This window comes from Muscardinus avellanarius (genome assembly GCF_963383645.1).
Source record: "Muscardinus avellanarius genome assembly, chromosome: 7".
Taxonomy (NCBI): domain Eukaryota; kingdom Metazoa; phylum Chordata; class Mammalia; order Rodentia; family Gliridae; genus Muscardinus; species Muscardinus avellanarius.
This window is the reverse complement of record NC_137793.1, coordinates 41,225,938-41,249,421: the sequence shown is the minus strand read 5'-3', so window position 1 is coordinate 41,249,421 and position 23,484 is coordinate 41,225,938. Positions and strand designations below refer to the sequence as shown.

Sequence of the window (23,484 nt, the reverse complement as noted above, 5' to 3'; positions counted from 1 at the left end):
TGAGTTGGAAGAATAAAGTGCTTTAGAAAGGAGTTTCCCAAATGTAAAGATGTGAGATCTTGGAACGAGTATAAAGCTAAACAGAGCGCCCATGGGTGTCAGTCCTGTCCTTCCTCAGGTATGGCGCATCAAAGGGAGACAGAACTTTGGAGCTAAGATCGATTGTATCCAAAGTCTTAATGGAGCCAGGCGTGGTGGTGCATGCTTGTAATCCCTGCACTTGGGAGGCGGAGACAGGAGGATCGTGCAGGTTCGAAGCCAGCCGTGTGTGCGCTGGCTTAAGAGACCCTGTTTCCAAATAAAAAAATATAATAATAGGTCTGGGAGTGTAGCCAGGAGGTAGAAGGACTTCCAGGAACTCCAGTACCACCAAAAAAAAAAAAAAAAATCATAATGGATAAAGTCTTATTATCTTGCTAGCCTTTGAAAAAGTAATGGAAATGTTAGTAACCAGAGTAAAAAGCTGAGTAAGCTGAGTAATGGCAAGGAATCCTGCGTACAGAGGCCCTTCGCTGTGAGTTGAGAGGTGTTTAATAGAAGTGTAGGTGCATAGTCAGGACTCGCTTGGAGGTTTGTCCCAAACAAAACTTTGACACCTGAGATTCCAAAGTGGTGATAATGTTTTCTAAACCCTGCTTGAGATTTAATTCTATCTTGAATGTGTTCCTGTGTTTTTAGAATAAACCCTAGCCACGTAATACATTTTAAAATTACCTTTTTGATCATTTCTGTTTATTAATTTGAAAGAAAATGCTGACAATTAAGGGGAAGAAAGGATAAAAGAATCTTGTCTTCTAGCTGTGTAACTCCTGTCCTGAAGTCTTTCTATAAATTTCTAGACTGAGAGAAAAACTGTTATAAAAGTGAGGTTCTCACTCAAGTTCTAAATTCTGCATGAGGCTGGGTGTGGTGGCGCATGCTTGTAATCCCCGCGCTTGGGAAGCAGAGACAGGAGGATCGCGCAGGTTCGAAGCCAGCCGCTCTGGCTGAGGAGACCCTGTTTCCAAATAAAAAAGTATAAGAAAATAGGTCTGGGAGTGTAGCCCGGAGGTAGAAGGGCTTCTAGGAACCCCAGTACCACCAAAAAATAAATTAATAAATTAATAATAATAATAAAAATATAAATAAATAAATAAGTTCTGTATGAAGTCAAGCTCTGCCAAGCTGAATATGATCAGACTATTTAAAATCTTATTTTTCAAGGTATCTAAGACTAAAGAAACTTGCTTTGCTTTTTGAAATTAACTAAAATTAGGGCTTGGTAATTTTGGTACTACATTTTCTTGTTTCAAATTCTAAACTTTTTAACCAATACATTAAAATTTTCCACATTCTAGTGAGCATGTACACACACACACACACACACACACACACACACACACACACACACAGCTCCAGGGCACCAACTAGTACACATGGTGCAAAATGGAGGTCATTGGTAATGCTTTGTCTTGTAAGGCTGTGGGTTGGACAAATCCCAGGCCAGGCAGAGGAGTCAGTTACCTGACGGAAGGAGCAAAGCATGATGGAATGTCAGAGTGAACCCAGCTTTGTCCACTCCCCTTTCCAGATAGATGAAAAAGGAAGGTCAGGGAGGTTGAGTGACTGGTCCAAGCCCCACAGCTGATCAAGTTAGAGGCTGAGCTTTCTGTTGTCTCTCCTGCTCTAGGCCTTCTATTCAGCCAAGCTAACTTTTTCAAGGTTCTAAAAACTATGCATATCAGTCACTGGATCCCTAAAAATGCCTCTCAGGCTGGTGCCGGCCAAAAGCAATGTTTTAGAGTCCTTCATTTTTCATGTTTTTCATTTTTTTCATTCATTTTTCACTGTTGTTACCGGGGTGTAAGAACTCAGCTAAGCCTCTCTGTAGTCATCTCTGTTCTTCTGTGTGTAAATCTTTGCCACTGTGACTTAACATAAAAAGGATGGATTGACTTCTGACTATAGGAAATAAATCACCTCAACTTTTGACAGCAGAGGTAGGGAAAAAAAGAAAAGATTAATTGGTTTTATTTAGAGGCTTATTGTTTATAGTGATAGCTATTAAAATAGATAACCAGAGGCTAATAAATGTTAATGGTCCCTTCACTATTAGAAAAATCAATTGTTAGTGTAAATAGAATATATTAATATATTATTTTGTTTATAATCCTTAATAGCATTAAAAATTTATTCCTAAGAGAATTATTTTTTGAGAAATTTTTTTAAAGGTGAATGTCTCCTACCGAGAACAGATCTGGCAGGAGGACATTTTCATCTACATATAATTTTAATGACTTTCAAAGCATTATTTTATAATTGTCATAAAATGTATGTGTAATTTGTCAAGATTAATAAACTCCTTATCAAGGATTCTTATATATTTCTTTGAAACTTGTTTGAGAGCAGTTAGATAGATTTCTAAATGTAAGTAATTAAAATTGTATAGTATTGAGTTATTGACCAATCCTGGACTATTAATCAAGCTAAAAAATTCTACAATCAGTGCTCAGTGTGCGGAAGCCTGGTAAAATAATAGTGTTTGTGTTCAGTGAGGCAAGTAGCCACAATTAAGCACTTCACTTGACAAATGAGAGGGTACACTTTATTTTGATCTTAATTGAATTGTTGTACATGCTCAGGGACCATTGTCTCCTGGCCCTTGATTTTGGTTTCTGGTCATTGGAGTTTCTGCATGTGTTAAAGGCAGAGCAATTAAGTCTTCTTTTGCCATTGGCTTTCTAACTGTGGCTAGAAATGTCTGGGCTGCAAACTGGGGGTGGGTAGTGAGCTCTGTTAATATCCTTCATGACAGATTATTAATTTCCCGAACAAAAAATTTGATAAACAAATTAGAGCCTTGTCAAAGAATGATATGAAATAGCTTCGAATAGGGAAAACTCCTCAGGTTTCATATCACTCACCAGATTCTGCTTAAGTCAGCAGAAGAACTTCTGTAGGGAAGACAGAATTTTAATCTATTTTATGAAAACCAAAAATTGATTTACTTCTCATGAGCTGGAAAGAATGTGCTCTGATAATCTTGCTAATTATCAGGTATTTGTCACAACTTCTTTCCATTTGCTCTTGCATCCCAGTCACCCATCTGCAAGCATAGTGACAGCCCATCATTTCTGTGCTGCTATAAATAATTCCCTGCTCCCAGATTAAACTGGGGGACTGAGGTTCAAGAAAAAGACTCGATGGATAAACATTCAGGGGAAGGGGTGGTAAGTAGAAGTGGGGATTTCTTTTACAAAGAGATGCACCTGGGTGCACATCCATGTTTGTGCACTACCAGTGGTTGTGTTGTGGATAGACCCCGGGCAATTTAGCGTTTATTGGTCACGTGTGAAACTTGCCTGTATGTTTATCTGGCACTGAGAATAAGGTCCAAACAAACTAAGATGACCTTGGCGTCAAGAGCTTATATCGTGCAAGGATCGTTTATTCTCAATTTTCTGAACTGCCAGAAATAATAACAACCACTTTTCCTGTCCTGGAGGATTATTATAAAGATTAAGCTAGATAATTTATTTTAAAGCACTTTGAAAAGTGAAGAATGCCATGGAACCATAAGAGACAATTACATATTTTTTTCTTGTAATATTCAGCTTAATTAAGCCTGTGCTTTCAAGCCTTACAAAAATACACTAATGTTTCCCCAGGGAGAGATAAAAACCAGAAAATAGTGATTTTTGAAATGGTATGATTAGTACTCAAAGGAAATATTCACTTGGGAATTGTTATGTCTCAGCAGCTCTGTGAATTCTTTTTCTGTGGCAACAAGTAAAATTGTAGGAACCCAGAGGCCAAAGCTCTCTGCTCTGTCTTGAAAAGTGTGCAAATACATAAAAAAAAAAAGTTCTGGGCCCTTGTCTCATGATGCTGATTTCCACTGACCAACGTGGAAAATAATGACCAGGAAGTCTCTTTATTTGTTGCAGACCCTATCAATGCGGCCACTGCTCCCAGTCCTTTTCCCAACCTTCAGAACTGAGGAACCACGTGGTCACTCACTCCAGTGACCGGCCCTTCAAGTGCGGCTACTGTGGTCGTGCCTTTGCTGGGGCCACCACTCTCAACAACCACATCCGAACCCACACTGGAGAAAAGCCCTTCAAGTAAGTAGTGGCTAGCCATGTGTCCTCGCTCTCTTAGCCTTTTCCAGAGATGGCAGATTCACCGTCGGGTGAAGGCCCCTGGGAAGGTCAGCGTCAAGGCTACAAAAGTCTGTAGGCTAGTGACCAACATTTAGGAAATGAAGTTGAGAAACCTATATACTCATTCTGGCTCAAATTTTTCTGCCTCAGACATGAGATGATCTTTCTGGGTCTGTCTTCTAATTAATAAAATAAGGAGACATGAGTAAGTAATTTTAATATTCTTTTGAGTTTCTGAGGGTTTGTGTATCTAAAGTTTATTTAGAAGCCACAACACAGAGCTCTTTTGGCCATCAGTAATCCCTATGACCTTGAGGAAGGTAGCCATAAGTTTGGGACATCTGAAATAACTCTTTCTTGAAGGACTTGAACCCTTCAAAATTCTGGTGAACTATTTCTTCCTCTTATGTGTTAAGGAGTTTGGATCTATTATAGTTGCAAACTTATGACTTCTTAGTGTATATTTTTGACCTCAAAATTTTGGTGAAAAACAAAACAAAAATTCAAACACAGGACATCTTGACTTCTTGAGGATTCAGGAATATGGGAAGAGATGAAAGTGAATTTTGAGGACTTTGGCAGGGTAAGGGCACCTGAGCAAGAGAATGTGTTGAAGATACAGCCCAGGCATCAAAACAGTGCTCATCTGAACCATGCACTGCAACCTGTTCACTCACTCATTCATTTCTTCATTCACTCCTTCAATTATATATGCTCATTTAACCAGCAAATACTTATTGAGCATCTACTTTTGCACTGGGTACCCTGCTAAGCATAAGAGATACAAAGGTGAATGAGACTCAGTCCCATCCCACTCCAGCTTTGAAGGCCTCACACTCTTAGGGGAAGCTCAGTTAATAACGTAAGGTGAGGCCAGACATGGTGGTGCACACTTGTGATCTCAGTACTTGGGATCCTGAGACAAGAGGATCACAGATTCGAAGCTAGCATGCAGTAATTTAGCAAGGCCATTTCAAAATAAAAATTAAAAAAGGGCTGGGGTGTAACTCAGAGGTAGAAGGCCCCAGAAAAATACCCCCCCCCACACACATACATGCACATACACAGTAAATAACAGGGTTAAAAGTGCAACAATAAAATATGTAGGTATAATATTTGGGAATAGCAAGAAATGGAATAATCAGTGCTGTCAGGGAGATGATACTGAAGATGTGTCATGAAGGATGAGCAGAGGTTTGCCAGACATACAGGGGAAGCAATATTTCCATTTGTTCGAGCAGCCCGTGGAAAGGTTTGGGAGGGTGAACCAGCACGCATAACTGGCTGATGGCCTCAGAGCAGTTTTAACTGTCTGTGTGATGAACTGTCTTCCCTCTTACATCTCTCTTTACTCATTTGCCATAATGGCTTCCCTTGTTTGAGAAAGAAAATTAAAAGGGCATAAACAGCCTTATTTACCATCTGTAGGACAAGATCAAGCAAGAATGAAAGTGGTCCAGGGAGTAGGAGACTAACTCCCTTGCTCAGTGTCAGTCAAGAATTCCTCCCAGAGTCTCATGACCCATCATTTTCCCTCTAGATCTGCTGTCGGAACACACTGTCATGCTCAGCCTGAGGACAGTGTATGTCGGGTAGCACATCCTGCTGCTCTGGGTCCTGCCTTTCTCAGTGGGCAGTCAATTTAGGAAGGAACTCATAAAAGGCTGTCATCTTTGTTGATCTCCCCAAGAATTAGTTACTTTTAATTATTATTTACCATGGTTTAATTGATATTAGTAATAAAATAATGGTGGTAACTTATGTCCATATACATAGGCACAGATTGCTAACGGCATAAAAGTATGCAGTAAAGTGAGCTGGGTGAGGTCTAAAGTTGATCCTGCAGTGTGCTCTCGAATAGGCCAAATAGAGCCTCTTTCTTTAATCACCCTGAGGCAGTAGAGGGCTTCTCCATCTTAGGATATCCCCATCACTAGTGTTTAGGACCTGCCTGGTAGACCTTGTTGTCACCCTCAGGCCTGACCCCGGAGGCTTCCCAGAATCTGGATTCAGCACTGCTCTGTAGGTGAAAGGAGACAATGGCTCATGTGCCTTTGACCATGAGAGCTGTTCAGAAACAGGTGTGGGAGTTCAGAGGATCCTCCTGGTCCCGCACATTACAGAGGGCAGCCAGACAGACACAGTGCCAGGAATCAGATTGATTTTTATCTTGTTGCTGTGTAAATAGATTTTAGTAATTAATTGAAGAGGTTCCAGGGTCAAAATGGGAAATAGATTTCTATTAATGTTAAGGTGTTACTTATGTGTAACCTCATTGACTCCACTCAATTTTTTCTTTAACATTCTGTTTTTGTCATGTTTCCAATAGAATTACCATCTTAACTTAATTTTAATTCATCAGATTAATATTTAAAGGGCTTAATGGTTGCAGATTTTCCCCTTCCCAACAGTAGTTTTTGGCGACCATACCTGGTTTCATCTGGGAAATGCAAAGAAAAATTAAGAAAATAACTAGGATTGTTGGATTAATTTCTATGTGTACATTTTAGTTCTTTCTGCTCCTATACTTATCAAGATAGCTACATGCTGTAAATTTGGGGGGAGTTTCAATTTATCAAATATATATTTGCAGGGGAAAGCTGAGTGTATGCTTATTTTGAAAGTGTAAGATTTAAACATCTTCTGGGAAATGGAAAGTTAAATCTTTAAGTGTATACAACCAGGTCTTTAAGGATTGAACTGTCTCAAGGGAGTTTTGGGAATCTTCCAACCGTAGCCCATGGATATCCAACCCCTGAACATTTGTAAATATTATGAAGATATCCTTTTACAATCTTATAAAACAAACATTCAAAAAAGTTTTGTTGCATACTAGTCAATAAAAAAGGTTTCGTCACAACAGTTAATTTTACTGTTTCAACTAATGGGTATTGGCTTAAACAACGTTGCTGAGAAGGAGAAGAAACTTGTAAAGATGCACAACCCTAAACCCTCTCCTGGGGCAGCTTCCAAATAGATGACCCAAACGGCTCAGTCCTTGGATTGTACCACCCACCCGGGGCTCAAGAGGCCCTTGCTCATTTCTCGAGGGAGAGCCAAGACTGAGCCTGCCACATCGGGGGCAAGCTCTTTCCAAGTTTTGAAATCTGCTGAACAGTGAGGTTTGGAGGCAGATCGAGATCGTTGGCATCCAGAGAAGACTGGAGAAGATTTGGCATTAAGAGATCAGGATTTGTTCCAGGCGTCTCCTCACAACCCAGTCAAACTGAAATCTCACTGAAAGAGTCCATCTCCCAAGTTAGATCAGGGGCCTGATGACAGCTAACCTAGGCTGCAGACTTAGAATTCCTGAGATAAAGAAAACATAGGAAACCTAAAACATCAAAAGTCATATCAAAAGTCTTGACTTTCAGTTTGTTTTGTGAGACTGGAAGTCATGAAGAACAAGAAGTGAAAGCAAGATATCATTGCATTTAATGGCAATAGTCATGCATATTATTGCAGGAAGGAAAGGATGGAAGGAAACGAGTTGAAATCTAAAACTGTTCTTTATGATGAGAACCTTTCTTTCCTTCCATTACTAAACATAGTGTCTCAAGACTCTGGTAGGCTGCTCTGCTCTGCCTGGGTGGATGCGTGTGACCTGCTTGATGCCTGGCTTCTGAGCCCAGGAAGCTGCATGAGCAGGCCAGGGCTTTCCCTAGGAGGGGTCCCTCATTCTATGAGAAGACAGGGGAAACACCACTATGTTTTTGCCTCAAAGAAAGCAGTTTGGCTCAGCATAAAGAAATAAAAGGAAACTCCTAAGGACATCCAACATTTGCACACCATCTAGACAAATCAAAGTGAATCCAAAGAGCAAATCAGTAAATATGCACTGAGCACCTCGCAGGTATGAAGCCCATGGCCCAGTTCAGGAAGTATTTTGTGACGAGTGGCTGATGTACAGAAAGCTTCTTGTGAATTTTCTGTGTAAGAAAACTTCACCACATTTGTTGAGTGCCCAGCACATCCAGTCCAATCAACCATCATGTTATGTAAAGGAGTACAAGAGGATCTCAGACTGGAAGGGAAAAAAATTGGGGACTTCCTCTTTGCTGAGATATTTGGACGACTTTCTACCTGTGTGTTCCTGCAATGGTTCCTTCAAGGCGGTGACATCAGCACCTAGGCTAAGAGCAGGCACAGTGTAGGAGACTTGTGCACGAGAGTGTGCCTTTCCTCCTGACTCATCCTCTGCATCTTTCTTTCCTTCTTACTTGGATCCTCACCATGAAGTCCAGGGTTAGAGATATCCATGCCCCACCACTTGCCTGAGATTTTAATTTGGGATTAATTATATGCCAACTCAACTAAAGTCAAGCTCTGACCTCTCAGCACCAGGGTACTTGAAATGAGCCAGGCTTTCTGATGAGTTTCACAAAGCTGTGAAAATATTTCATGAAGGAGATGTCTCTAAGATTTAAGATGAACATAAATCTGAAGCCTTTAAAAAAGTATTTTAGTTGTCTTTACTTCCTCTGATATACAAATTATATTCTTATAATACCCAAACCACTTAGATATTATTTCTAGTAGCACATTTTCCATACAAAGGGGAAGTTCCTTGAGAAATAATCTAGATTCAGGCAGTTCAACACATCTGCATATATTTTTTCTCATACTTGTGGGAAGATAGTACTAGAAATTATTTTTCAGGAATGGTTTACTCATGCACCCTGTAGATCATAAAATTTTCCTGACTACTACAACAAATTGTCCCATGAATGTAAGTATCTGTAAGACCTTTAGGCAAACACTTGAGGAAAACATAACTCTCTTCTTAATGTCTCCAAACTAATATGATATTTAAAAGTCACCTTTCCTTATTGGAAGCACTAAGCTTCCCACTTAGGAATTCTTCATATTTTAACATATAATATTAAAAGGGAAAAATTCTAAACTATATAAACTGGCCTTCCTCACAATTGTTTAAACTATTCTGCTCTCTTTGAAATTGATTCCAGAGCTTCAAAATAAAAAAAGGAATGTAATAATTTGAAAGTTTGTCAAGTGGTGAAAGGTAGTATATTTTGACACACTAATCCAGTAACTAATCAGTTTTCTAATAAACAATCAGCAGTTCGCTAACGTGTCATCAGCACTCAGGAGCTCTGGAGAGGGGATGAGCTGCCTGTGAACGTTAATGAATACACCAAAAATCATTAGCTGATCAATACTTCTGAGTTATTTTCATTGAGCTGATAGGTCTGATACATTAAAGCTGACATTATACATTTGTCAAGATCACAGTGCAGTTTTTAACAGTGGAACAGGCTGCTAAAAATATTCCCCAAAAGACAATCAAAGAAACAACTTCTTTACCCTGACATGCTCAACTGACACAGGAGCCCAGAAAATCTGGGGTATATCCAAGCTCCCACCTCTCAACATTCACAGGCATGGGACACCCCCAGGCTGGACAAGTGCCCTAGTCCTACAGGTATTATTTCTGTGGCAGAGCATTTTTTATGATTTACCAATGAGGAGAAAGAGGAGGTCATGCTGCATGTGATGAGGCAGTGGGGACTTTCTTGTAGTAGCTTTGGCTGTAGCCCCAGTAGTGTAGGGACCTGAGAACTAGAGGTTCTCAGGGCTTTCTACTTCTGGGCTCTACTCCCAGACCCATTTTATATTTTATTTGGAAACAGGCTCTCACTAAGTTGCTGAGAGCCTCACTCAGTAGCTGAGGCTGGCTTCGAACCTGCGCCATCCTCCTGTCTCAGCCTCCCAAGCGTGGGGATTACAAGCGTGCGCCACCATGCCCGGCTCGAGGCTATGATATTTAAAGGAAGATCATTATCTGCAGCTCCTTGGGAACATCTTTTTTTTTCAAGGTTTGAGGAAAGGACAGAAGGGATGGCTGAGGTGGCTGCTGGGCCCTGACAAGTGCTAGGCCAATGCTCCAGATGTGAAAGGTGGATGTGTAAGGTAGAGATTGGAATGTCCCTATGCCCAGCTGCTGCTACAGTTCGTGTGTGTGTGTGTGTGTGTGTGTGTGTGTGTGTGTGTACAGTCACAGACAATCAGCCAGGAACAGCTGCCACCATAGAAAACCTGTAGCCTCCCCTCCTCTGACTGTGTATTTGATAGATTGAGTAGCCATCAATTAGTGAAGGTTGTGTGGGAGATAGGAATGAGCTCAGCATCATTCCTATTTTCCTTGGAAAATAAATATTTTCCTTGGAAGGGAGGATATACAATTGAAGTATGAAAGCAGTTTTTTCCTCATAGAGACACTGGACCCTAATTATAGCCCACACATATACTATATATACTATACTTTGTATAGGGGTGACCCTTCTTAACACATAACTATCCATTGAGTTCCACTTTTTCTGAGTTCCCACCACAAACTCCCCTTTTTAAAATTGCTCTAACCCTAAATTTGGTTGGGCTGTGACACTGTAACTAGCTTCAGGAACCCCACCCCTGCAAATTAAAGTATTGCTTTCACCAAGTTTCAAATTCTGAGATGATCACTCTTTGGCTGTTATGTTGAGGGGAGCAGAATTCTGGGCTTTAAATTAGCAGTAGGTGAAATTCTATTTGTCATCAATTTCTCTTTGGGGTTACGGAGCAGAAAACTGCAGACAAGCTGCTTCTTTGATGGCTCACTCCTAAAATCTCTTTTTGTTCTTTATCTATTTGAACTGACAGTGATCAGAGCTGCAGCAGGACAGGGCTCTCTGGAGAAATCACCTTCCCCCTGCCTATTGACAGATTCCTCTGTTCTGCATCAGACGGGCTTTGTCCCATCCCAGGCACCCAGGCCTTGGAAGGAGCCACCAATTAAACCTCTTGAGCCGGTAAAATCTGAAGCCACTTTGGAGTGTCTGTTCTGATTAGGCAGGATGAGAGGAAGCCCATCACCCTGCGGGCCCCGCTCCCTGGTCTCAATTTTCTCTCTTGCCTCCACCAGGTGCGAGAGGTGTGAGCGGAGCTTCACGCAGGCCACCCAGCTGAGCCGACACCAGCGGATGCCCAATGAGTGCAAGCCAATAACCGAGAGCCCAGAATCAATCGAAGTGGATTAACTGATTGACTGGTTGGAATTAAACTGCAAGGAAAGTCATGATTAAATGTCACGGACACTTAAGCAAAACCAAAGATTTCCTCTGAGCAACTTTCAATCAGTCCCAGAAAACCAAAAGCAGTAATAAAATAAGTAAGATGTTAAGAGATATTGATCCTGGCGTGGAAGTCAGACCGGGAAAGAGATTATTTATTTATGACTAGGGATGAGACTGATTTCAGTGGACAGCTAACCTGGGATGGCTAATGTTTCCAGTCCCACCATGCATTTGCTTTGTTTCTAAAAAGCTTTTTTTTTTTTTAACTGTTATTTAATACCAAAGGGAGGAATCGGATGGGTTCTTCTGCCCACACTTGTGACTGTGAATACACAGGGACCTGGTTCTCGTCGCACCTGTTTTCATAGCATGTTTCAAGGGGCCCATTCATTGTGCAGCCTCTCTTCCTGCTGTTTTGGCACCGCCCGGCTGATGCAGGCTGGCCCAGTGGGGACCATGGAAACAGACACGAGAGCCTCGCTCGGAGCCCCAGAGCCAGCCTGCTTCTGCTTCTGTATTCCCGGTTCTCATGCACATCTCACACGGCTCCTCCCATGCAGCAGCCTGGCTCGATGCAGGACAGCCTGGAAAGAAGGATAATGATGTCAGTGTCAAAATTCAAAGGAAAGAGTGGGGGACTTCCTTTGTCCTGTTGGGATTTCCAAAACATTTCCAATGTACGGGGCTTCATAATACAGTATATTGTTCTGAAGCAGCTAGTGGAGAAAATTTTGTTTTTAATAACATTTTAGCCTAAAAAAAAAAAAAGAAAATGGAAATAAAGTTCTTCGGTTTGAGGCTGAACACGAGGTATTAGACTTCAAGTAATTTTTTGATTCTGTCTGGGCAAGCGTTGAACATGTGAGCAAACGTAGTTCCTAACCACGCCAGCAACTCACCTCACCTTAGGCAGTTTCATCTTCCTCCCCTGTGCACGCGGAGCCTGGAGGCCCCTTGAATCCTCTGTGTGGCAGAAGCATTACTGCGGGAATAGATGAGAACAGGCCAGGCCATGAACCATGGACGGATGGGAGGAGCCACGGGGGATGGGGGGATTCAGGTTACTCATATGGCCCAGGAGCAGTTAATTTTATCAGTAGGAATTACCTTTCCTCTCCATGGATTAATCAAAAGAGGGAACGTTACATGTGCGACTGCACTGCTCTTTATTGAGTGGCTGGAAAGTGAGTTCAACTTCACCAGCCTTTGGGTGGTTCCACAGCGGTGAAGCAATACAGTTGGATCACGTTCTGTGAAATGAGCCTGCAGCGGGCAGCCGTCATGGCTTGAGCAGTTCTTGGCCCCGTAGTTCCCCGCAGCAGTTCAGAGGCTAAGTCCACCTCCAAGCCATTTATTCAGACTGTTTAGTAAAAATAAGTTCTGTTTGCAGATTTCTTGGTCACCTATTAGCAAGGTACAGTGTTTTAAGGAATTCCTGGTCTTTGCGCTCTCTCTTGTCATCCCTTAATAAAATAAAATAAAATAGCCTGGCATGGTGCCACACACCTGTAATCCTAGCACTTGGAAGGCTGAGACAGAAGGATTGCAGGTTCTAGGCCAGCATCAGCAACTTAGCAAGATCCTGTTTCAAAATAAAAAGGGCTGGGTATGTATGTAGTGCAGGCAGAATCCTCCTGGGTTTAATCCCCAGTACTATGAGACTATGAGAGAGAGATAGAGAGAGACAGAGAGACAGAGAAACAGAGACAGAGAGAGAAGATACACACACAGATCTCACTACTGAAAGGCAAGGACACTGTGTGGTTTAGTTTCTGTCACCATGTCTTTAATTTTTTTTGACAATCTCCTCTTCTAATTGTGCTTCTCTATTCCTTGATGCCAACGGTCACATTTAACATGGGATAAAATAGGGCCTTATTCTCTGTGTTTGTAGTTAGAATCATCTAGGATTGGAGGCCACAGAGAGGAACTCCGCTCTTCTGGCCTCCAGTTGCCAATCACGAGTCGTTCACTGGGAATTTCCCCCCGTTCTTGTTGGTTATTTTGTCCCGGGAGTGGTAAGCAATCCAGGCTACTCTGTCACTGTTACAGATTAAGTGTTCTCTGGTAGGTAGGCATGTGTTCTGATTTTACAGTTCCCTGCTCTAAGTGTGACAGAAGCATCTGCCAACAACCCATGTCACCAGGAAGCTAACATGTAGCCACATTAACTTGAAACCTGCAGGACAAGGACAGATCAGCTGCACAGATGAGCAAACTGGCCCATGTTAAGGTTGAAACAGTTGGTTGAACTTTCTGAAAAAGATAAGGGGCTCAGCCGTATTTTGTTTGGTTGGTTTTTGTGAAAAAATCAAATATTTGCTTCATTTTCTAATTGAACACAAGGCCACTCACTCAGGTCCTGTGGCTGCAGGTATAAGGAGAAGAGGCCTTCATTCCTCCCTTGATAGCATCCTTGGGAAGAGTTCCCAGAGCGGTGATGTCTGCCCCCCACCCATGGCTTTACTAGCTGGTCCCAAACTCCCACTGAATGTCACAGTGGCCTCTACACAGATCCTTCTAGTATTCTACTCTATTTTTCTTCTATTATTAAGAAAGATTTTTAGCTGGGCATGGTGGTGCACACTTGTAATCCCAGTTTTTGGGAGGCAGAGACAGGAGGGTCACAGGTTTACAGCCAGGCTCAGCTACTTAGTGAGGCTCTTCACAACTTAGTGAGACCCTGTTTCAAAACAAAGAATAAAAAATAAGGCTGGGGGGTATAGCTTGGAGGTAGAATATCTCTGAGTTCAATCCCCAGTACTGCAAGAAAAAGAGATATTTTATATATATTCCAATAAATTTGACTAGAAAATATTTTCTTAATATATAGAAAATGTGGATATTATTATATTCCATGCATTTTGAGATAATTACAATTTTCATACTTCTGAGCCTAAGTGACTTGGAGCCCCGGCAAAGGTGCTAGATCCCAGTGTGTGTGCTGGGAGGGGTTTCTCCTTGAGACGTCCCAACAATTGAAAGGCTTTTAAACTTTTCTATTTAAAATGGCTCCATCAGCCAGGCACGGTGGTGCGCGCCTGTAGTCCCAGCTACTCGGGAGGCTGAGGTGGGAGGATCGCTTAAGTCCAGGAGTTCTGGGCTGTAGTGCGCTATGCTGAGGGGGTGTCCACACTAAGTTCGGCATCAATATGGTGACCTCCTGGGAGCGGGGGGCCACCAGGTTGCCTAAGGAGGGTGAACCAGCCCAGGTCAGAAACTGAGCAGGTCTAAAATGGATCCATCATCACTTGGGATACAGCAAGTGGTGGTGGAAACTGCAATTAAAGATTCACCAGTTTTCCTGATTAGCAAGTTTCTATCTAATACTGGCATAAAACAGTAAAAGCTCAGAACCACCAAGGAAAGAGGATATCTAAGATGAGAAGGTGGACTGTTGAAACTAACCAGGGCTTGGCTCTTAAAGCAATCTTCTTTACCCTTTCAGTCACTCGGGACAAAAGAATGGTATGTTTTGATTTCAGAATAAGGCTTTACATTTTAGCATATATTCATTTGTTCAGCTAAGAGTCTAAGCCAAAGGGTAATACACAGTAAAATCATAGTGTAGAAGGTGGCAGTGGGGCTAAAGACAGTCATATTTCTAGAAATCCTCAATAACCTAAAGAAAAATTGAATGCTTTCCCCAAAAAAATGCTCATTAATTTTTTTTTCAGAGAAACTTTTCATTTTGTTTTTGTCTTTATTTCTAAAATTTACTTTTTATAGGGAAGATATGTTTTTACAAAGTTATTAAATGGATAAATCTATGAAGCTAAAAATTTGTATAATTTATATAATTTGGCTCAATTACTACATTTATGTTAAATGTCTTTTTGAGTGTAGCCTTCTTTAGAAACTACGTATAACAAAAGAAGTTATGATACCACTCTGTCCTCAAGAGGTTACAGTCTTTTGGCTAAACCTTGGGAAAGCTTCACTCTAGACCTGATACACAAATATTTATAAACATTTACCAGTTCATCGACTTTTTCATCAATTGATCAGCTCATTGTTCCATTAATTGATTCAACAACTATGTATTATAATCTTCTTTTATATCAAAACCTCATTGGAGGCACTTGCCATAATCAGCGCTAATTAACTAATTATTGGTGAGAAAATAATATTCTTCCAAGTGACCAGTTAGTAGCATGACTCCCTTGGACCATTGTCTCAATGTGGTTAAGAGACTGCTGCAACTAAAAGAATCCGAGAGATATAAACTCAGCAGGGGGTCAGAAAGCAGTGTGTCTGAAAACAAATTCACATCACAACTTGGTTGTCTTTGGTTACCCCTCCAGGCTATTTGTTCTTAGCAGCAATACTGAGACATCACACCAGGACTAGGGCCAGTGTCTTAGGTTTTTATAATACTTCTCATTGACAAGGCAACAGATGTCAACAGGGCTGGAACTGCTCAGGGAAGGAACTCTGGGGACCCTCGGTGAATCTGAGGTGCCTTGCTAGTGCCGAACCTTGACATTGCCACACAGTGTCCTGTGTGTGGCTGTCGTGCATGCTCTCACAGACAGGGACACCCAAGCCTTCTTTAGAATTGACAGTGTGCTCAGGTGCTGCAGAGAGCACTACCAGAGTGGACATTCATCAGTGGTTCAAATATAGCTGTTGTTAGCTGGGCATGGTGGCTCACATCTGTAATCCCAGTATTTGGGAGACTGAGACAGGAGGATCACAGGTTCTAGACTAGCCTCAGCAACATAGACTCTCAGCAACCTAGAGAGACCCTGTTTCAAAATAAAAAAGGCTGAGGGTGTAGCCTGTAGGTAGAATACATCTGGGTTCAATCCCCAGTACCCCCCCACACAAAACATATATAGCAGTTGTTTGGTTGAGTTTAGCATTTAAACCTCCTCATCCAAGAGTGTAGCATAAAATTGGAGAATCTTCTTCATCAGTAAGTAGCATTCTTCTCTGAGTCCCGAGGTCTCTGGCACCTCAGTGCAAAACGAATTGCTAGTAATTGGTTTGGGGGATTGTTTATATAGAAAACTACTATTCAGTTGCTTTTCAAAGTAGAAATATATTATTATTATGTTGGTTTGTACTAACTTTAAAAATCAAATGCAAGTATCTACTGAGTTGTATGAAATGTGAAAAATGGCACATGTCACAAAATGGGGACATCTCAGACCAGTGTGGTGCTACTCTGAGCACACCCAGCAGTCTTAGTCAGGAGCTAATCTGTTGTTGTCCTACTAAGGCCAAACATGTCTACAGACAACCCGGCCAGTAATAAGAAACTCCTGGATGCAAATTTAATTTTATTTCTCACAGCCTTCACCAATTTCTGATATTAAATCCTAAAGAAAAAAACACTAAAAAAAAAAAAAAAAAACAACCTAGCAGTAAGTTCCAGAAATTCTATTTCTTTGTCAGGTCCCTTTCGAGGTGAGAGTTTTGTAGATATTTCAGGTTGTGACTTGGTGTTTAGGTACTTATCCACCCAAGAGTTCAAGGTTTACTCATCACTAGTATTTATTTGAACTACCCACAAAATAACAACAGAGAACCCTGGGAAGAGGCCCATATTCCAGCCCTGATCAGAGACAGCCAACTGAAAAGAATACTGCTTTATTTCTAGAAGCCTTTCCAGAGATGCTTAGGCAGCGATCGGGGCTATGTATAACATTTACATTTTTAAATTTAGTTTCTTTTAAGTAATGATGTCAGGCATTCATCAGGCCAAACTGTAAAATGACAAAAGCCCCAAATGTATTAGAAAAGAGGGCAAAGACATAGAACCAGTGCATTGTTTCCTCTCTATACTAAAGATTATACCATTGTACTTGGAAAAGAATTTGTTGAGTACATTTTAATGGAAAACTACGGAAACTCTTAGCTTATTTGTTCAGATGTTGATGGAGACAATAATAAGGATCATAATTTACATTGTGCAGTTACTGCAGGGCACTGTCCTAACTGCTTCATGTGGATTATCTAACTTAATCCACAGTTACTTTATAACAAAATCAGTAGCATTAGCCCTTTCTCATTTATACTTAACAGTATTATCTCAGGAGCTTCTCTCCTCTTCCTGAAACCATGTAATTTTTAAAAACAGAAAATTCTTCCTCATACGAAGCTGTTTTTGAGACCAAGAACATTTTAAAGCTAACACACATGAATAAAATGTATTTATAAAATGTGTCGGTGAAAGCAAAGCTAGAATACTCGAACTCTGCACCACTGTAGTCGCTGACTTTGTAACCTCCAATTCTGTGTTGCCAGGTAGCAGGCTTCCAGATGGCTCAGAGCTGGCAGGCACTTGGTGTTTTGTAAACACGCAACTAAAATTTTACACTAAAAAGTAACCTCCTCAAGGGTGTGAAATCCATTAGGACAAATGGCAACAGGCAGGAAGGGCAGGTCTGGCGGAGAGGGACCAGAAGAGAAGAAATGGCTTGAACCCTATCGACAAGTGAAAAACGCATCTAGCGGGGCTGAGTGAAGGCCGGTGTTCTTTCTTTGTTCTCACTGAATGCTAAGTGAATTTATTTTCAGATATCAATGGAGTAATTATGCAGTTGTGTCCATTAAGAATGTAGGCTTATGTGATTGGCCTGCTGGTTTAAAGCTCTGAGGTAGGAGGACTGAGGTCATTATAGGTTCTGTTTGTCAAAAGTACAAATATTACATGCATGAGGTACTCAAGGAACTGGTTCAAGTCCTTGAGCATAATCTAAATGTTTGTGAGGTTTGTTCAAAAAGTAAGTTTACAGTATTTCCCCCATGAACTGGCTTCTTCACCAAGCAGTTCTTTATTGTGGTATCAGAATCACAGTGTAATTTGCTTGCCTACAGATTTTGATTCTAACACACACATTTGTTAAAAGAATGAATGCATTTTTTACGTCAGTTGAACATGGTAGGCTCTTACTCGGCATTTCTCGTTTCCTGTCATGCACAACATTCCTATTGTTGCTTTTCTTCCCCAAAGCTTGGCACGTCACTGTTAGCCCCAAACTATTTTGATATAAACTTAAGTTTGAGATACATTTCTATAGCAGAATTCTTTGGTGTTAAAAAAAAAACAAAAACAGCTGGGCATGGTGGCACACACTTGTAATCCCAGCACTTGGGAGGCTGAGACAGGAGGACAGCCTCAGCTACTTAGTGAGGAGGCCCTTTGCAACTCACTGAGATCCTGTTTCAATATAAAAGCAAAAAACAGGGCTGGGGGTATAGTGTGGAGGTAGAATGCTCCTGGATTCCATCCCCACTACCACCAAAAAGAAAGAAAGAAGGAAAGAAAGAAAGGAAGAAAGAAAGAAAGAAAGAAAGAAAGAAAGAAAGAAAGAAAGAAAGAAAGAAAGAAAGAGAAAAGAAAAACAAACAACCAAACAACCTTGCCATAGCAGGTGATTTCACATGTTGAGGAGAGAAGCCATTCCAGACTAAATATCCACCAGTTCACAGTTCCTGCCGACCCACTCTTGAGTATCATCTGATGCTGACAAAATAAGCCTGATAGTCTCACTTTCTCTGAACAGTCTAGCACACATCCCCATTTTGTCCCAGCTTAGAGAAGATGAAACAGCAAAAACAGAGGCAAATTGTTTGGACGCATCAAGTTCTTTATGCCCAGTTTCAAAATGCTAAAGCCAAGGTGGTAACTAAGATGTGAAGGGAAACTTTGGCTAGGGTCAGCAAATTTATTTTGGAAAACTAATACCCCCTAAGTTAATTAATTGTGTTTTATCAAGGAGAAGCTATCAGGTTCTGAAGTATGCAACTAGAAATGTGATCTTTAGGTACTATCAGGGAATCGTATGACATTTCTAAATCTGAATATTTAAAATTTACTGTACGTGTTCCTCATTGGAATAGGATCATGTCTCTCTCCAACTTCCCACCAAATAAAATAACTAGGGTGAGTGTTCAATTTCAGCTCTGAAGTTTGGAAAGTTTAAAATAGTTAAGTTGGGTATGGTGTCACACACTTGTAATCCCAAAATTTGGGAGGCTGCGACAGTAGGATCACAGGTTTATGGCCAGCCTCAGCTACTTCGTGAGACCCTGTTTCAAAAATACAGAATAAAAATAGGGATAAGGGGTTTAGAGGGCATAGCTTGGAGGTAGAATGTCTATGAGTACCACCAAAAAAAAAGTCTATTAAGGGAATGAGGAGAAAATCCCTGTGGGTTGGCATTGGCTGCCAGGGACATTGATAAGAATGACTACCCTGCAGTCATTACAATGGCAAATAATTTGCTTACCTCTTTAAACTTCATTAAACTCACATCTTACTAAGAAAAAAGCTGCTAAAGACCAATGAAATCATGCATGCAACTGTATTCTTATCACAGAATCTACCAGAATTATGTTGTATTTAAATGAAAAACAGGCACATTTAGAGATCATTGACGGTGAAATGTAAATATATTTGATTAATAAAGCCATCTCTATGATATCTTAACCTGCCCTTAGATTCTGTCCTTCCAGTCCCAGGATGATCCTTTTATTTTTTCTACCAGTACCAGGAATGAAATCTAAGGCCTTGGGCATGCCGGGCAAGCACTCTAGCACTAAGCTACATCCTCAGCCCCATGTCGATCATTTTTCAAGAGCAAACTGTATGGTTCTAATGTTCACCTTGGGTGGTAAGCAGTCAACAAACTCTCAGTGGGGTGCCTTAGCTGGAAAATAGACCTAACTAGCAGAAAGATTATTGAAATTGAGTTCTGTGGTTTATTGAAATATATTTGAGATGAGACTGCTCTTTTCCTCTCTCAAGTGCTAGCAAGCAAGTTTGCTTGACTGTCAATCAAGTCCACTCCCAGCAAATTCAAGCACGGAGGATCAGCCATAATCTATGTATGGCAGGGTGGACTTAACCCTTGATTTCTAGCCCAATAAACACTGGAGATGAGAAGTCTCTTGTTCTGAAAGTAGCCTGGGTCTGTGCCTCTTCTAAGTGTCTGGAAGAGGGGCTCTGAATCAGAAAGGCAAAGTCACCTTTGCCATTTATCTCCTGGTCATTTGGAAGATTCTGCTTGACTGAAAAAAAAAAAATGTAAGTGTCAAGGAACTGCACAGAGGACACTGAAGCTGGAGTAGGTGGAAGAGAGGAGATTGTAGGAGGTTAGGCAGGGTGGACCATACAGAGCCCTGAAGCCACTGTGAGAACTCTGTCTCCTCTGAGTGAGGGAGGACAACTAGTTTTGAGCAGAGCAGAGCATGTTCTGACCTAAGATGATCATTTAAGATGCTTAGCTGAGGACAGACTGGATGGGAGTCTGGCTTGAAACAGGAGACAGGAGAGGTCTCAGTGGAGGTGAGAGACAATGGTGCCTTCCATCAGGGTAGCAGTGGCCAAGGTAGAAGAGAGTGGTTAGATTTGGGGCATATTTTGAAGACTGAGAAGAATTTCCTGATGATCTGTATGTTGGATATTAGACTAAGGGAGAAACAAATAATGACTTCAAGGTTCTTGGTCTCAGCAACTAGAAAGAGTGGTTGGGTTTGCGTATTGTACTTCATTTTTAAGTGACTCGTCCTTTTGCATAAGTACAAGGACTATTCCAGTGTAGTAAGTGTGAACATGATCATGTGCAACAGGCAGCTAGGTGACAAGGCTGCTGTCCTCCTGGAGTGGCCAAGCTCGGTGGGCAACCCCAGCTGCAGTGTTGAATTTTATCCTGATTCTTTTGTAGTATCACGTGGATTGCCCCTGGCCCAGGAATAACATGCAGGTGTTTCTTGAGAAAAAGATTACATCAGAAGTGAAGGTCTGTGTTTGGCATAATAGATGCCCGAGTCTTATTCTAGATATCCTTTAAGGACTTTCTCTAAGGCTGCTCTGGAAATGGACCTGGACTCTTTTCCTGTATAGCTTGTTTCTTGGTCAGGCTGTGGTCTCAGTTCAGTGCCTCTTGAGAGGGCAGGGTTGGGTCAACCAGAGGGGTGGTGAGTTTTCAGCTTCTGGTTGGGGTAGTTCTGAGTACTGGGGATGGGACCCCCAGGGGCACGCTACCTCAGAGCTACATCCCCATCCCTATTTTTTATTCTTCATTTTGAAACAGGGTCTCACTGAGTCGCAAAGGGCCTCACTAAGTAGGAGCTGGGACTGTCTGTGAACTGCGATCCTCCTGTCTCAGCCTCCCAAAATTCTGAGCACTTTTAATGTGACTTCTAATGCACAGATAGCTGGTGTTTGTAATTCATTCATTTATTCATACATCTACTTAACAAGTATTTTTAAAGTCTGCTATTGCCAAAATGCTTATATACAAAATGAATAGGACATAGTGGGTGATAAAATATAAAAGAAAGATAAATCATCAATTAAAATATACAAGTTATAGAAAGCCATACTGGAACCAGTGGGCACAGTGTGAGGAGTAAAGAGTTCTCCCCCAAGAACGATTTCCACCAAGTCCTAGAATATGCTTTCTGGGAAATGAACTGAAATGAAGAAAGACAAATATTTGAATCCTCTACTGTAGCTGCTATCACAGGCATCTTTTGGAAGGATCTTCTCCCTACATTGATGGCAACCCAGGGGTTCTCTTCTTGTAGTCATTTACATTTTGATCAAGCTTTTTATGTTATTTAAATTGTTTACCATTGCTAACATCCCATATGTGAATAATAGGTTTGCACATGAAAACTAAAGAATTTCCCCAAAGTCAACAGCAAATTGGTTCCAGGCAGTGAGCCAACTGTGGCAATGCTTACCTTTTCGAGGTAATGGATATTTTTGGGAACATGCCAAAAAATGGACTGATCCACATAAACACATCAAGCTTCACAGTGATTTTCAGGAAAAGGAGCCTAAACAAGGAAGAATTCCTGACTCTATGATCTTGAATTTGAAATGGCAGTTTCTAATAGTCAGTTATAGTTTCCAACGACTGAGTGGATATTAAAATTAAATATCCTGGTAGATAATAAAATCAGGTGTAGTACTTGATTCTCTTACACGAGGGTCCTAAGGAGAAGGGAAATGCAAAGAGGTTTGATAGGCTCACTCTCATGGCAAGAAAGACAAGGGGTGGAGGGACAAGAGTTTCTGTCCCACTTTCTGATTAGGTGGAACTCTAGAGACCCAGAAAGCAAGCCAGGTCAAATTAGCAAGTGAGATCATTTTGTCCTTATTTGCAAGGGTAACTAACAGGCAGAAAGAATTTTTTCCACTCATTATCATCCCAGATTATTCCTTTCCCATCCCCAAGTTTAAAAAAAAAACTCACCTTTTTATAAGTATTATGTATGGCATGCACACAATTGTAAGATAATATTAATTACTTATGATCGCAAACACAATAAAAATCAATTATTTAGTATCACTCAACCATTATTAGTAGCACTCAACCATTGAGCAATATCTTTTTTATTTTTTAATTTTTTATTTTTATTTTGAGACAGTGTCACTAAGTTGCCAAGACTGGCTTCACACTTTGATGCTCCTGCCTCAATCTCTCAAATTTTTAGGATTACAGGCATGCACCACTGAGCCCATCAACCATCTATTTTATGTTTAATATCTCTCATAAAAGAATCATAAGCTTCCATTATTTGTATTTTCTTCTGAATTTTTACAGTTTTTTTCCATTTTTAGTGGGTTGCATGATGTTCCCACCCAAATATGTTCACTTAGAATTTGTGAAGGTGGTCTTATTCAGAAAAAGAGTCTTTGCAGATGTATTTAAGTTAAGGGCCTTGAGATCCTCCTGGATTATCCAGGAGTGTCCTGAATCCAATGACAAGGCCCCTAAGGAAAGAAAGGAAAAGAGAAGACACGGGGAAGGGAAGCCCTTGTGGCAATGGAGGGGAGGCAGGGGTTCTGCATCCTCAAACCAAGGAGTGTCTGGAACTTCCCTAAACTGACAAAGAGAAAGGCACACCCCACCCCACCCCGGAGCCTTTGAAGGAGGCATACCCTGCATCATCTTGACTTCAGATCCCTGGAGCTCCAGAACTGTGAGAAAATACATACCTGTTGCTTTAAGGCACCAAATTTGTGATAATTTGTTACAGCAATTCTAGAAAACTAATATTCTGCTGTATTTTGTAACCCAACATCTTTCAAAAGGTGGACAAAAGTTAATTTAAATCAAGTTCACTTTTAGGATAATTTCCTTCACCAAGATAATTTCATTTCTGTTTGCTCTCGTTGGTCAGTAAGGCTTGCCACGCTGCTTTTGCAACACAGAATGACAACATTCCTCAACATTAACTATTGTTAAATATGACTACAAATCCCTGCTCTGTACAGAATTGAAATACTGTTGACTCTCAAGACA

General features: G+C 41.0%; 1 protein-coding gene across 1 annotated transcript in view; it reads left to right on the top strand.

Moving 5' to 3' along the window:
• PRDM6 (PR/SET domain 6) overlaps positions 1-11,179 on the top strand; it is a gene marked incomplete at both ends in the record, with an annotated part of 104,576 nt that extends 93,397 nt beyond the window's left edge. Inside the window, 2 exons of the mRNA XM_080698314.1 lie at positions 3,927-4,103; positions 11,065-11,179. Of these exons, the coding sequence (XP_080554440.1) occupies positions 3,927-4,103; positions 11,065-11,179 (292 nt within the window). The remainder of the gene's footprint in view (positions 1-3,926; positions 4,104-11,064) is intronic.
• Between the last annotated feature and the right edge of the window lie 12,305 nt (positions 11,180-23,484).